Source organism: Artemia sp. Qi Xiang Cuo, chromosome 12, assembly GCF_049724085.1.
Source record: "Artemia sp. Qi Xiang Cuo chromosome 12, ASM4972408v1, whole genome shotgun sequence".
In the NCBI taxonomy this organism is placed as follows: domain Eukaryota; kingdom Metazoa; phylum Arthropoda; class Branchiopoda; order Anostraca; family Artemiidae; genus Artemia; species Artemia sp. Qi Xiang Cuo.
Window position 1 is genome coordinate 32,973,190 of NC_142805.1, and position 15,837 is coordinate 32,989,026.

At 37.9% G+C, this 15,837-nt stretch overlaps 1 protein-coding gene across 4 annotated transcripts in view; it reads right to left on the reverse strand.

Annotated features, from left to right (window-relative positions):
- Window positions 1-4,701, reverse strand: part of LOC148946034 (uncharacterized) — a 44,206-nt gene extending 39,505 nt beyond the window's left edge. For all 4 annotated transcript variants that reach the window (XR_016142533.1, XR_016142532.1, XM_089097978.1 and 1 more), the window contains exon 1: window positions 4,594-4,701. Coding sequence is in view for 2 of the 4 variants with exons in the window: in XM_089097978.1 (XP_088954104.1) it covers window positions 4,594-4,630 (37 nt within the window). In the remaining 2 variants the exon portion in view is untranslated. The remainder of the gene's footprint in view (window positions 1-4,593) is intronic.
- Window positions 4,702-15,837: the final 11,136 nt, after the last annotated feature.

Below are 15,837 nucleotides of genomic sequence, written 5' to 3' on the forward strand. Positions count from 1 at the left end.
GCTGAGAGTTCGGTATTACCCCTCTCTTTCATCACTTTTCGCTCATCAGTTGTGGTCGGTTAACACACAGTTACATGATTACACACAGTTACAGTTACATGGGGGTTCAGTTATACGGGGGTTCAGTTGCACGAGGGTTTAGTTAAATAGGGTTCAGTTGCACGGGGGTTAAGTTGCACGAGGGTTCAGTTGCATGAGGGTTCAGTAGCACGGGGGTTCAGTTACACAGGGGGTTCAGTCACAATGGAACCGACAAAAGTATGCCCCTCTCCATAGAATCCTCAAAATCTTTAATAATACTTTCAGTTTTTAATTTATTTCACCTATTTTTGCATTTTCATTCTTCACCACCGAAAAAAAATTGTGTTCCTTCAAACTGCAACAATGACTTCACCGTTTTGCAAGGCCGTACCCAGAGGGTGGGCAGGGTTAGGGGGGTTTGAAGTAGTAGTGACCCCCCCTCCAAAGTGTTTGTCTGACTCGTGAAAACGTAACAAAAATGGATATAAACAAATTTTGTATGTGTTTTTTTGTGTAACTTAATGAAACCTATATATTTGAAATCAGCATAAAAATCTGATTCTATTGATGTATCTATGGGTATCAAAATTCCGGTTTTTAGAGTTTCGATTGCTATTGAGCCGGGTCGCTCCTTACTTACAGTTCGTTGCCACGAACTGTTTGGAAAAACCTTAAATTTTAACAAACTTGCAATAACATAGAGATTGCTGATACAGGTCTATCAGCAATTTTTTTGGAACAGCTTAGCGTATCAAGATGAAACTTCTAGGGCATCTACCTGCTACTATTGCTATTAATACTGCTACTACTACTACTAATTCAACACTATTATTACTTCTACTGCTCCTACTACGACCTCAGCTACTATTAAGCTAAGGCTACGCATATCAAGTTGATAATTTGACAGAATGAGGTAATTGAGGTTGAACTTGAACTAAATCAAAAGACACTATGTGCATGCAGATTTTCAAAATGGCGTATCTCAAAAAGGGATTTGTGTATTAAGTTGGAACTTTCAGAGAGAACTTAAAGGGAAAGTCAATTCACCAAAAAGAAATATGTGCACGCTCAGGCCTAGATTTACCACTAGGTCCCTAGGCCCGGACCTAGAAGCGCATAATGCTAGCGGGAGCAATAAATTATCACTGAGTAATTTTTTCGTGACAAAAACGGGACTGATGTGATTTATCGTCGCCAGGTGCACTCTGCCGCCACGCTGCCTATTCACAGAAAAGTGACTTTAAAACAACACAGGAATTCCATGGTCACTTATAAACTGTCCATGGCAAGAGCGGTCCATATCCGGATAGTCAAAGGGCATGGGGTGTATAGCCTAATAGGCCTAATTTTTTTATTCACATTATTAGGGGGCAACTGCCCCCCCCTGCCACCCCCCAACGACACCCCAGGGCTAGGCCAAGCCTACCATTAGTGCCTGTAGTAGGCGAGGTGCCCGCAGTAGCAAATGCCCCCCAAATGACGCCCCTGCTCATGTTATTTTCTGCTCATTTTGAGGTTGACTCTGTTCTTAAATGTGATTTCTGTTATTTTTTGGTTTCATGTGTGCTTGGCAGATTAGGCTATTCGATTTTATTCCTGCTTATTTTTGGTTTAATGGAGTTCTTTACTTTTCTTAGAAGAATATTAGGCGTTTCGCTAATATTCTAACTACATATCTCTTTGATCTTTATTTTCGTTTATCATTGCTTCAGACATTTTTAGTGCCTTTTGCCTTAGCTGCTTGGATTGGTCTTGTCACTTTTGATGGTCTAAGCTTTTCATTATCACCCGTCGTAAATTTGCATTTTCTGTAAATTTACATTCTCTGGATCTTGTCTCATTTAATGGTCCAGTTTGTTCATATTGAACTTAGGATTTTGTCCTCTCTTTTGCGCTCATTTTGTGCTTAGCTTAATTTACGTATATGTCCCCTAGACATTATGAAAATTCCTTTTGAAATTTACATCAGCGAATATGGGCACGTGAATGTACATATTTCTAAATTTTTGTCCTGCAAATGCTTCTAATTTTTTTTTAAATCAATTTCCCTTATTTCTTCACTTTTATTCAACATAATCCAGATCGTACCCAGAATTTTTATTCGGAGGGGGTTTTACTGGAAAAAAATTTTCGGGAGGGGGGGGGAGGGTTATACAAAAAAAAACTAAAAAAAAAGAAAATTTGTTTATGTCCATTTTTGTTACGCTTTAACGAGTCAGACAAACATTTCGGGGGGGGGGGGGGGGGGTCAAACCCCCTCTGGGTACGGCCTTGAACATAATTGCTTAACTATTTAGTCTATCCTGATTATTGTTGATATCAGGTATTTTTTTTTATTGGTTTTAGCCTGGAAAATCTCTCCAGAAGCAACGCTTACTGGAATTTCAAAAATCAGTTGTTCATTTTGATGGCAGCCCGGGGCCCCTTCAAACGCGAGGCCCGATCGCTCCAATCGTCCTTTATCCGGCCCAGTTTTAGCTTGTTTTGATGTTTTTTAATAAACATTTTTTGCTCAATTCAGTGCCCGTCAGGACTTTAAGAAGCCCAATAGTGGCTTCTTATAGCTCTGCATTGCTTCAGCATTGCTCTTCGAATCTTTAGATACGAGTTCCGTTAAGGACAAGTCGTCAACGTATTTCCATCTGTCCTCCAGCTCAGCAGCAATTTCATTTATCATGAGGAGGAAGCCCAGCGGCCCGATCACAGTTCCTTGTGGAATTCCACAAAAAACTGGCAGAGAAGTGGAAAATTGGTCTTTATACTTCAGTTTCCTCTCTATTTGTTAAGAAGCTCTTGATGATTTTAATAATAAAGCTGGGTATATTTTTTTCCGCCATTTTTTCTAAAAGGATTTTGTTATCAACAAGGTAATGAACTGTCAAACACTTAGGGATGTTACCGAATTGCTTTCGATCAGTTACTTTCAAAAGATATTTTTTCAGCCATGCAGGAACAAAGCTTTCGTATATTCTGCTAAAAACTGACATAACTGTGATTGGCCGGACACCAGAGAAATCATTCGCTGCTCCTTTCTTTGGAATGGGGGTAATAAACCCTTTCCTCCATTTCTTTGAATATATCCTGTTTATTTTTTTTATATTATTGAAAATTATCTGAAGGGGAAATGATAATTCTTTAGCAAATGCTTTAATGAGAGCAACTGGAATGTCAAAAGGGGCAACGGAAGTTCTTTTTAACGAAGAGTTTACGGATTATACTTGCCGATGAAATATCAGCAATTAAATTATCATCTGAAGGAGTAGTTAAATTTACTGGAGGATCCTCGGGTGGAAGAGGGGGAATAAGACTGCACAATTGAAGCAAAATGGGCATTTAAATCATTCACAGTTTTCTCTAGAGGCTCCTCCTTCATGAAGTCAACTTTTTGAGAACTTTTGCCAGTCAGACTTTTTACTTTACTGAAAAACAGCGACGGCTTGGACTCCAAAAGATTGTCAACTTCATTTTCATAGTAATTTGCTTATGCCCTGTTTGATTTTCCATTTTATTTGGTTTGCCAACTGTTTTGCTTGGTTCTTTTGACCTTTTCGTATTAGGTGCAATTTATGTTTTATCAGTCGCTTTATTTTTGAATTTACGTATGGTTTATAACTAGAACAGAATTTAGTCTTACGTTTGGGAGGGAAAGCACTCAAGAAATTTTGAATTTACCTTATTAGGGAATTCTTCTACTTGGGAATCCAAGTCTTTAGCTGAAGAGACTGCGACCCAGTTTTCTCCCGTTATCCAGTCACTGAATTGCAGCAGACCATGGTCAGTGATCGGCCTTGAAGTAACTTGGGTTACTGAATATTTAATTTTACTTTTTCTAAGGGGTTCCACTGTAACATATAATGATAACTTCTACAAGTGGTGCTAGTTTACTTGGATTCTGGTAATATTCCAAAAGATTTGTCAGGATTACATCCAGAGAAGTATTCCCCTTAGTTGTTGGGAAATCGACTAGATTTTTGAGGTTAAGTGACCTGGCCAGCGATTTGCTATCGAGTTCGTTAGCATCTCCTAGCATTACTTCTCCAAAATATGGGTGAGTTCTCTGGACGTAATCGGTCGATTCCTGCAGCTTCTCCCAAAAAGCTTTTCTTGCTGCAGCTGGTTGACCAGGTGAATAATAGAAAACGAACACTGCTACGGCAGAGAGCGGCCTAGGGAGTCGCGTAGGTTGGGCTTTTTCCCAAATAATTCCATCATTATATTCAAGAAAAGGTATAATTAAAAGCTGAGGTTTAAAATCTTCGTGCACGAGTGGCATAATTCCTCCTCCTTTTTTCCCAAGAGGATGGTCATCAGGCCGAAGTTTAATAAAAGAAGAAAAGTTGGGAACCCTCAATAAATTAAGACCTTGCCGGTGGACCTCGGAAACACAGATGACGGAAGAGCCAAGTATTTCAGCCGTGGTCTGAAGTTCAGTAAATTTTTCTAGATTTAAACTTTCGGCGTTGTGGTAAAGGAAACACTGCTGATTTTTAGGGAGAACAACCTATATCCTAATCATTCTTGGTTTTATTTGAAAGAAAAAAAAAATATCAAAAGGAGTTAAAGTTACCATACCAGACGCAATAACAGCATTGGGTTTTATAACTCGCATATTATCATCGTAAAAGGTCCAGAGGTCTTCATGCCATTCAGATTCTTTGAACACGCTAATGTGAAAGTCGGTTATCTAGAAAAAACGTAGAACTATAATAAATGTATATATACATGGAGCACAGGAAAGGCAATGGGAAACCACGGAATCAAATGGGGAAGAAAAAGTCTCCTGGACTTAGATTATGCTGAAGATTTAAGCATCCTAGAAGAAAGTGTGAGCAAAATGAATGAAGTTTAAGACGTTTTCCGAGTTCAGGGTGCTAGAATAGGTTCGAAAATTAATGTTAAGAAGACTAAGTCACTAAGGCTAGGAATAAGTGAAGATGAAAAGGTGAAGTTGGGTAATGAAAAGATTGATCATGTGGACAGCTTCACTTACCTTGGTAGTATTATTAGTAAAGATGGTGGGAGCAGTGAAGATTTCAAAAGTAGAATAGCCCAGGCTCAGGGTGTTTTTTCACAGTTAAAGAGTTTGGAAGAATAGGAAGATAAGTCTACAAACCAAGATTAGAATATTAGAAGCTACAGTAATGACAGTGGTCAAATATGGCTCTGAAGCATGGGCGCTCCGAAAAGTGGATAAAGATTTGCTTGATGTTTTCAAGAGAAATTGCTTAAGGATTGTTCTGGGTACCCATCTGACTGAGCGTATTTCAAATATTAGGCTATACGAAAAATGTGGTTCAATACCGCTCTTTATGGCTATAATGAAAGAAAGGTTGAGGTGGCTAGGGCACGTTGTGCGGATGAAGGATGACAGATTGCCCAAGATTGTTCTTTTCGGCCAGCCGTGTAGGGCTAAACGGAAAGCAGGTCGTCCTCGTCTGGGGTGGGAGGACGTCATAAAGAAGGATTTTAAGGAAATGGGAACTTTATAGGCGGGTATCAAAAGGGAGACTTCGATTAGATTGGAAGACTGGGTAAGGCTTTGAATAGATTGGAATAATTAAAAAAAAACTTTTTTAACAAAAAAAGTTTTTTAAAGAAAAGTAAAGAACTCCATTAAACCAAAAATGAGCAAAAATAAAATCAAATAATCTACCAAGCCTGAAACTACCACAAATCAGCATCGATAAAAAATGAAACCCAAAACGAACAGAAAATATAGTGAATTACCGAGTTAAACTCAAAACGAGCAGAAATTAACATGATTAGGGCTCAAAACCCCTATGCCTTCCCAAGGCCAGAAAATGATTTGCACTTTACTGAAAAAATACCAATGAATGTGCATTGTCAGTTTAATATACATATACTGATATTTAGGAATCAAAATGTTAATATTATTTGATTTATTAAAATTATAAAAGCAAAAACAATTATATTTTTTTCAGTAAAGTGCAAATTATGTTCTGGCCTTGGGAAGGCTTAGGGGTTTTGAGCCCTACTCATGTTAATTTCAGCTCGTTTCCTTCAAAACTCTAATACTCCTTGTAACTCCCCTCCTAATTTCCTCCCCTCGCAAAGCCTGATATGACCCTCCTCCTTTCATTTTTTTTTATTGACAACATCCTATGTAAGCAATTTATTTATTTATTTCAAAAAGAAAACATAATCAGTTTATTTGCTTCAACTCAAAAGCATAGGTTGTGTGAGCCAAAAAACAAAACAAAGAAGAACAAAATTAGAAAGCAAATACCCAAAATCTTGGCCTTAGGGGGAAGAGGTCTGAGAACACATTAGTTTTACCTTTGAAAAAATCTCTGAGCCAGCCAAATGTAATGTAAAAATTACACAGATTTTGGACATCAGCTTATACTAAAGAAGATTTCTGGGTGTTCTTAGAGTGTTATATACCAATTCCAGATAAGTTTACCTGAAGAAAATATAAGAGTGACCCTTTTTCACTTCCCAGTGTGTCACCATCTTTGACAGGACTGGTGTCAGCCTTCAAAGGAGCTGTGGTTATGGCCAGATGAACACCAACTATGGCCAACAGCATACAAAAGCCCAACAGCATACACAGCGCTTTATGCAGTTTCGTATTTGCACCAACCCTTTTCTTGATCTGAATAATGATTTTTCTGGAAAGAAAGAACAATAATTTAGCTTAATATTTTCCAATAGGGATTGGACCCGAGGACCCTATACGGGGTCCCGCCAATAACATGGAATTAAAAAATCTTAGAATATTTAAGGATGAAACAACATACGAGTGGACAGTGGATTGGGACGTTTGACTTTGATGAGATTTGCTCTATGACAGATATCGACCAGAAAGTTGATACTTTCAACTCTTTGCTGTCATGTAAATATCACGAACATTTCCCTGAGAAAAAAATAACTGTTAGTGATACTGACAAACCTTGGGTAACACCCGATCTAAAGAAGCTTATCTTAACTCGCTGCCAGTTACATCGCAGTGGGGATATTGTTCAAGCAAACATACTTCGTAACCGCATTGTTAAACTGTTACGAGCAGCGCAGAAAAGGTACGTTCATGACAAAGTCTCGCCTCTCCTTCAAGGTGAGCCCCGTAGGTGGCACTCTGAAGTCAAGCGTCTTACCGGTAAACGTACCACCAGTGAAATTAAGATACAGAAAGACGACAAAACGCTGATAAAATCAGCCGAAGTGAACGCCTTTTTCACTTCAATCTGTACTACTCACCCGTCCTTCACCGAAGCCGAAATCGAAGCCCTCATTGCTGACGTCTCTGAAGATACAATCGTTGAAGTATCCGAGTTCGCGGTGTATAAAGAACTTCAAAAGTTAAAAAGCAACTGTGCTTCTTACCCAGGAGAATTGCCAGTTAAACTTTTAAGAGAATATTCTATGTTTTTAGCAAAACCACTCTCATCAGTGATCAATCAGTCGTTCAAGGAGCACAAATTCCCGAGTGCTTGGAAAAAGCCTACGTCCGCGTCTTACCTAAAGTCAAAGACCCGAAGTCCTGCAATCAGCTTCGTCCGATTTCTATTACGCCTAATATGGCTAAAGTGACTGAATCTTTTATTTATAGAGAGCTCCTAGCCCAAGTTCAGCCAGCCCTAGATCCGTTTCAGTACGGCTGCTTGAAAGGGAGTAGTACGACGCATTATCTAGTACGTCTCTACCACCTGATTACCGAGTGGTTGGACAAAGGCAGTAGCCTCGTTGACCTGCTTTTAGTCGACTATCGTAAGGCTTTTGACTTGATCCGCCACTATACAGCAGCAAATAACCTCAAAAAGATGGGCGCTAGGAAGCATATTTTGCTCTTAGTTGTTGACTTCCTGCGTAACCGCTGTCAGTGTGTCTATGCTCTCTTCCCTAGTGACTTAAACTCTGAGTGGGCTGAACTAACGTGTGGCGCACCACAAGGCACTAAGCTGGCAGCTCTTTTGTTTTTAGCGGTAATTAACTACATTATCCTCGAGTTTGAAGACAGATTCAAATACGTGGACGATCTCTCCCTACTTCTGAAATATCTTGCTGAAAAGTCAGACGTGTATCCCCAGTTCAGCAGTGAGATCAGGAACTCCTTTCTCGAGGCGTGTAGCATTAATGACCTCCAGCTTAATATGAATAAAACAAAAGTCATGAGGTTTAATCCGCTTAAGCGTGACCTCTCATGCCCGGTTCCTTGGTACCCCACTACCTCAACCTCAGTGATTCTCGGGGTTACTTTCAGTGACGACTGTTCATTTAGCGCGCACATCGCCGGTCTGGTGAAAAAAGGTAGTTGCGCATTACAGTCGCTAATTACCTTGCGCCGACTGGGTTTCTCACAAAGTCAGCTGAAGACGGTTTACGTCACGTATGTGCGCCCAATCCTTGAATATGCGTGTCCTGTGTGGGGCCCTCAGGCTCATAATATTGAATACCTAAGTGAAGATCTGGAAGCCATTCAAAAACGGGCAGTGAAAGTGATACTAGGCCCGAAATACAACTCTTATGAGGCTGCCCTTAGTACCTTACGACTGCCAACGTTGCGTGATAGGCGCTTACAGTTAATGTGCAATTTTGGGCAGTCCCTTCTTTCGTCCCAGAAACACCGTTCGTTGCTTCCCCCACCTGCTCCTATCACCGCCAACACCCGCCATAAAAATCAACTAGTGCCGCCAAAGTGTCGAACAACCCGTCACAGCAATTCTTTCGTGCCTTTTTTTGTCAGTTATTTAAACCGCCAGTGACCAGTTTTATGCAATGTACTAAACAGCGCCATTTAGTCGGGGCTTCGGCCACGGCTACGATAGTTGTTTATAAATAAATGAGTCTATGAGTCTATGAGTTGGTTAAATTGGCTCCAAAAAAAAAGAAAAAGAAAAATTGGCCAAAAATACAAATTATCAGCTTCCTGCTAATCCTGAAAATTATTTCGCAATATTAATGAAATTTATTGACAAAATAGAAGCAATTTGGCCTGCATGTTTTAGTTTTTTTACCTAAACTATTTTACATATACAAGAACATTAATGACCAACAAATATGTCAGTTCATTTTTGTAGAATCAGGAAAGTTCATTTGGAAAAACACAGTTTTTGGTATATTCTTTGAAAGTAATTTTTTGGGGGACCTTCATTCAAAAAACAAAAAAATCCCCCCTCCCTAGATTTTAAAAATATATTTTGCTCTCACCCCCTATTTTTACGTGAATTGACATCATTGCTTAGAATCATCAAACAGCTTGACCATCAGATGAGCAAGAAAGATAATAATAGCCTACTCTAAAACAGTTGAGCTTTATTTACTTACTTTTAACAGCTTCGGTTACGAAAAAACACATTTGTCAGATAAGTTTAGCCTACAATTCGATTTGGATTGTAGGCTCCCCTCCTAATTCCTCCCCCTCCCTAATATGCCCTTAGGGTATATAAGGTTTTTATAAAACGCATTGTTGTAGACAACTTCAAAAAGGGCCAATGTGATTGAAAATTGAAAAGGATAGTGTCCTTTTTAATAGTTGAATGATTGGAGAGAACTATTTTCCATGCCCACTATTTCTCCAAACACTTCCAATCAAAATTTTTAGATAGCCATTTTGTTTAACGTATTTACAAGGTCCGGAAATTATATTTTTGAGGATAGCAAATGCACCCAGCTCTCAGGGCAAGGGTTGTAAGTTACACCCCAGGGCATACAAGGTTTTTTATAGAAAGGGTGGTTGTATATACTTCAGAGGGGACGCCTTGGATTGGTAACCTGAAATTCTAGTGCCCTTTTTAAGAGTCAAAGTGATGAGATGGCAACCCCCCCCCCTCCAAACATGTAGTTTTTTCCCGAAATGCATCAAACGAAAAAAAATTACTCGTTTTATTCAAAATAGTCCAAAGATCATATAACAGGCTTTTAGGGTTAATACAAAACAACACGAGCTTAGGGACAAGGGTTGCAAGTTATGCTGCGGGGCATTTAAATTTTTTTTACAGAAGGTAGGGTTGTCTAACTCTACAATAGGCTCATCTGGTTGAAAATTGGAAGTTCTAGTTCCTTTTAAAGTGTCAAAAGTGACGGAAGGCATATAGCCCCCCCTCCCGACAACCACTCTTTTCACAAAACGCATCTGATTGAAATTATGAGATTGTGATTTTGTTAAAAATAGTCAAAAGAACATATAATAACGTCTCTAGAGGGTGACAGAACCCTCTAGCGAAGCGGAGATAGGGTTGGGTTATGCCATGTGGGCATATAAGGTTTTTATGGAATGGGCGGTCGTATAAACTTCAGATGAGGCTCATTTGATTTGAAATTGGAAGTTATAGTGCCCTAAGAGTCAAAGTGATCTAAGATCAATCAGCCCCCCATCCACGCTCATCATTTCCCGTAACACTTCCACCGAAAATGTGGAGATATAAATTTTGTTCATTTTAGTTGAAGGTTTCAGAAATTATGTCTGTGTGGAACACAACTCCCATCCCCCTATATCTCTCAGCGAAAGGGCTGTGAGTTATGCCCTGGGACATACAAGGTTCTTATTGAAGGGATGGTCGTATATGCTTTGGAGGGGACTCATTGGATTGGTAATCAAAAGTTCTAGTGGCCTTTTTAACACTCAAAGTGATCAGAGCGCAGCTATCCCCCCCCCACACACAAACAAACACAACATTTTTTTCCGAGATGTATCCAATAGATATTTTGACAGTCATTTTATTCAAAACAGCCCAAATATCCTATAACAAGACTTTTGAGGTTGATATAAACCACCAGAGCCTGAGGGCAAGGATTGTAGGTTATGCCCCAGGGACATTTAAGGTTGTTATAGAAGGGATCGTTGTATAAACTTTATAGGTGGCTCATTTGGTTGAAATTGGAAGTTCTAGTTCTCTTTGAAGAGTCAATAGTGATAAAGGTCAGGTAGCCCCCCCCCTTTACCCAACTATCTCTCTTTCCACCAAATGCATCTGATTGAAATTGTGCGACGGCAGTTTTGTTTAAAATAGTCCAACAAACATATAACAGTGTCTCCAGGGTTAGCACAACCCCCCCCCCCCCGAACCCTGGGAAAAGGACTTGAAGTTATGCCCTGAGGGCATGTAAGGTTTTTATGGAATGGGTAGTCATATTCAATTCAGATGGGTCTCATTTGATTTTAAATTGGAACTTATAGTGCCCTTTTTAAGAGTCAAAGAGATATGAAGGAAACCCTCTCCCATGCCCATCCTTTCCCATAAAAAACATCCAAACAAAGTTTTGAGACATCAATTTTTTCAGCATTGTTGAAAAGTTCAGTAATTATGCATAGCAACATTTGTATTAGCAGAAGTAGCATTAGTAGCAGTATGCAAATAGCACCTTTTTTTCAACTTCCCCTTCAACACACAATGAAACTTTTAATTTAATACCATCAACCGGTCCTGAAGCATTGCCATCTGGCCCTGAAGCATCCGCAAAGTTTTAGGAATGGGTCTACAACATAAGTGAGGATCAAACTTTGTGTTCCTAAATACAATTCTAGGTAAATTGGTTCTAACTTTGAGTCCAAATTTACATTTAGCCTAAAAGTTGGTTCAACTCCAAGGAACTCCCTGTTTTAAGTTTCAGACCTAACTAAACTGTAACCGAGCACTTGTCTGAGCTTTTCAAATTAGAAAAAACCAACGTATTACAATATTACAACATAGGGCCACAATACAAAAAAAAACATCAATATCAAAGTATTGATATTCTTGATACACAAATAAGATACTTTGTCCAAATCTAGACACGTCTCTTGTTTTCCAATGGGAGCTTCTGGTTCTTCAAGTAAAGATTTGTATTTTAAAGTACTTGTATAGCAAAATATACAATGTAGCAGACACTTCTGATACTCTTAATATTTCTGGAACTGTCTTTAAATATTTTTTTTTCTAATTCCTTCCTGATGGAACCACAAAAACTAAATTAAATGTTGAAAACAAAGTTTGCCAAGATTATAGCAAACCAACCCAAACTTTCAAATTAGAGCTTTTCAAATTAGATTAAACCAACGTATTACAGTTATATCCAAGTTAGGGCCACAATACAAAAAAAAAACATCAATATCAAAGTATTGATATTCTTGATACACAAATAAGATACTTTGTCCAAATCTAGACACTTCTCTTGTTTTCAAATGGGAACCTCTGGCTCTTCAAGTAAAGATTTGTATTTTAAAGTACTTGTATAGCAAAACATACAACATAGCAGACACTTCTGATACTCTTAATATTTCTGGAACTTTCTTTAAATACATTTTTTTTTCTAATTCCTTCCTGATGGAACCACAAAAACTAAATTAAATGTTGAAAACAAAGTTTGCCAAGATTGTAGCAAGCCAACCCAAACTAACCTAGTCCTAACTATCTGCAAGTCCTAACTATTTAAACCTACAAATCACATTTAAGATTAGGCCATTTATTATATAGCCTTACAGAATATCGGCTTAAAATAACTCTGAACTGCGGGTTGGAATGAGTTAAGGATTTCAATCCATGTTATGCTCAGAGATGAAATATGTAGGAATTTTTTTTTTGTCTGGCTGCTTATTACTACCTGGTTGAGGATTCACCTTTTCATTTTATACTTAAATGTGTGTGTTGACTAAGCAGACATTATGTCTTCTGAAAGCTCGTTCTACAAGGTTGACAAATCTCTTGCTGGAGAATTGGCTTCTTTCTCTAGTGGAAAAATGTTGCTTGGCAACTGGTAAAAATGGTCATGGTAAAATTGGGTATTTTACCATAATTTTATGGCCTCCTGTTAAATTGTTACTTTACCTATTTTACCAATATTTTACTGATATATTTTATGGCCCCATACTGTTATCATTATGGAAAACTGCCCAAAGATTAAGAAAAATAGATTTCAGTATGATATGTTATTGTGAATTTTACTGGAAACACAACAGGAAAAAAAAACTAATATAATTGTTAATTACAATCATTAATTTTGTTTTGAAGTGTCTATGATCAAATAATAAATTGGTATTTAAGTCGCCCTTCTCTTGCAGCATGAAATAAACCCTAGAACACTAAACATGTTTTTTTTGTGCAATTGGTGCTTATTTGAGCTTAAAAAAATTCTACCTTTTGGTGCGAATTTGCAAAAACAGCATCAAATTTCATTACGATCATAAAAAAAATCTAAATCCTTTCCTTCTCTTCAGCATGAAAATCAAAAGATCTGATTAATAATGATAATTGTTAAAATTTGATGATGAAAGAATTTAAAATAACTAAAAATTTTGATGGAATAAAATTTGAATTTTAATAATAAAAGACTTAACTCTACTAAAAAAATTAAATAATAAGTTGAGCTCAATCATACAACTATTGATAACCTACAGAGTTCGCAAATGGTGTCCGTATCCATAATATTTAGTTTTGACAATTTCAAGAGCATTTTTTGTAGTGCTTTTGTTCGCCAACTGAGCTGCTGAAAGGAGTACCTGAATAAGGTTCTGGGCGTTTACTCACCACCCCCGGAAAATACCCCCCCCCTTCGCGAAAAAATCCCCCCCTGAAAACACCCACCCCTACGAAAAATCCCCCCCGTGGAAAATAAGACTTTCCAAATTTGAGGATTTTATTTGAGTTTTTTTTTTATTTCCATAGGGGGAAGGAATTTTGGTACTTGTGTATTATGTGCCACTCACTCAAGCTTACGCTGTGTAAAACTCGAGAAGAAACCGGTTTCTCCATTAGTTTTTTTTCAGCCTAGCGTGAGACAGGACAGAGACAAGAGACAGAAAATAAGGGAAATATATAATTTTGGTTATATATTAGCACATAAAGGGGGGGGGGGGGCTAAAGTATTTGGACAGTTTGAAGTCAGAAGACAATTATTTCTAGGTATTTGGCCACTGAAAAATTACAGACTAGTATCAATGATTAAATTTTGGTTGAGAGTCGTCCAGTTACCGAGTGATAGGTTGCTTAAGTCAGCTATTGAAGATTTACTCTCACAGGCGAAAAAAGATCATGGTCACTAAAAATAAAATACATTTTAGACTTAGCAGATCTTTCTTTTGTTTGGAATGAAGGTATAGGGCCAAAGGATATAAATACAAATCGGAGTATGAGATTAAGATAGCAAAAGAGAATCAAAAGATCAAAAAATGAGTGAGGACATAAAAAAAAAACAGAAACATTAAAGTTTTATAAAGATCTTAAGGTGGTTTATGGGTAGGAGTTCTACCTTAAGCTGAATTTACCAGCTAGATATTTGACGTTTTGGATGCAGCTCAGGGCTAATTGCCTGCCAATTAGAGCAAGATTTGAAAGATATTCTAAAGAAAAATGTTCCAATGAAGACAGATCTACTTGCCCGCTATGCAGAGTTAAAGAAGATTATTTGGTGCACTGCTTGAGCTGGTGCCAGAGGCTCTCTACGATAAGGGAAAGGATAATTGGAAAAAACGAGTTGATGCATTACAGGTGTCTTTAATAGTAAGTCGCCTCAGTTTATTTGTAGAGAAGCAAGCTATCTAGAAATTTTGTTAACTAAAAAAAAAAACTCCAAGTATAAAGTGAATGTAACGTTTCATTCAAGTATTTTTCCAAGTGTGCTTTTTTAATGACCATAGGCCTATTTATGTTATTTTACTATGTCCGTATACCTGTCCGTATATTTGGCTTGAAAATATACTTATCTATTTATCTACCTAATATGTAGAATAATTGCACCTAACATATTTAGCATGTAGACCCGCTATACCCCTCACCCCCCCCCCAAATCTATAGACAAAATCTGCTTCTAAAGTAACAAAGAAACTAACGAAAAACCGGTTTGTTCTTGAGTTTTACACAGCGTAAACTTGAGTGAGTGGCGCATAATGTACAAGTACCAAATTTCCTTTCCCCTATGGAAAAAAAAAAAAAAAAAAAACTAAACTCAAATAAATTTCACACATTTGGAAAGCCTTATTTTCCATGGAGGGGGTATTTTCCAGTGATATTTTCTGCAGAGGGGGGGAGGTCCTGATATTCTCCACAGAGGGGTATATTCTACACAGGGGTATTTTCCGGGGGGTAAACGCCGGCCACACCTTAAAAAGGTATGTGTCCTAGGCTTAAGGCCCAAGACAAAATTGGCGCTTATTACCCAGCATTTTTTTTCCCTGTTGCTACTCTAGTGCAAACACACACAAACTATGCAGTAAACATTCAACCATTGCAACGTCAGTTAATCAAAATAGATAAACCTTCTTGTCTTTTCAATGCAAACAATTGAAAAGACAACTTGCCATCCCTCCCCCTGAAAAATATATTGTATGATCCTTGCCTATATTTGTGAGAACTAATTACATAGTTGAAACTGCAGATTATCTTCAACGACACAGAATTTTACTTCAGGTAATATTCCAGTATTTAAGAATTATAACCACATCTACTTTAATACATTACTGTTCTGATACACTTTTTTAAGTCAGACAGCTTTTTGGCCCTAAGACACACCTGGGGTTTTTTGCCAAGCATTTCTTAGAGGTGTATAGCATAGTATTAGAATGGATACATTGGGCATAAGAAAAACACCTGTTAAAACAAATTTTAATGGCAACCAAGTAGCCATCAATTTTCAAAACAACAAACAAAGAGCAAATTAAACAATCATTTATTTTAATGCCTATGCCAAGATGGAAGTCGGATAAAATGGAATGAGATATACTTGTTGTTGTTTTTTAAGGCTGTTGAATGAGTATGCTTGCAGAAGGTATATCATAAAAGAAGAACTGAATTGGAAGTCATAAATATTTTTTTTTTCTGGGAAGGGAGAGGACAGGGGGCATCAAGGGATAGGATTAGTGAGCCTCCCGAAGTTCAAGGAAGT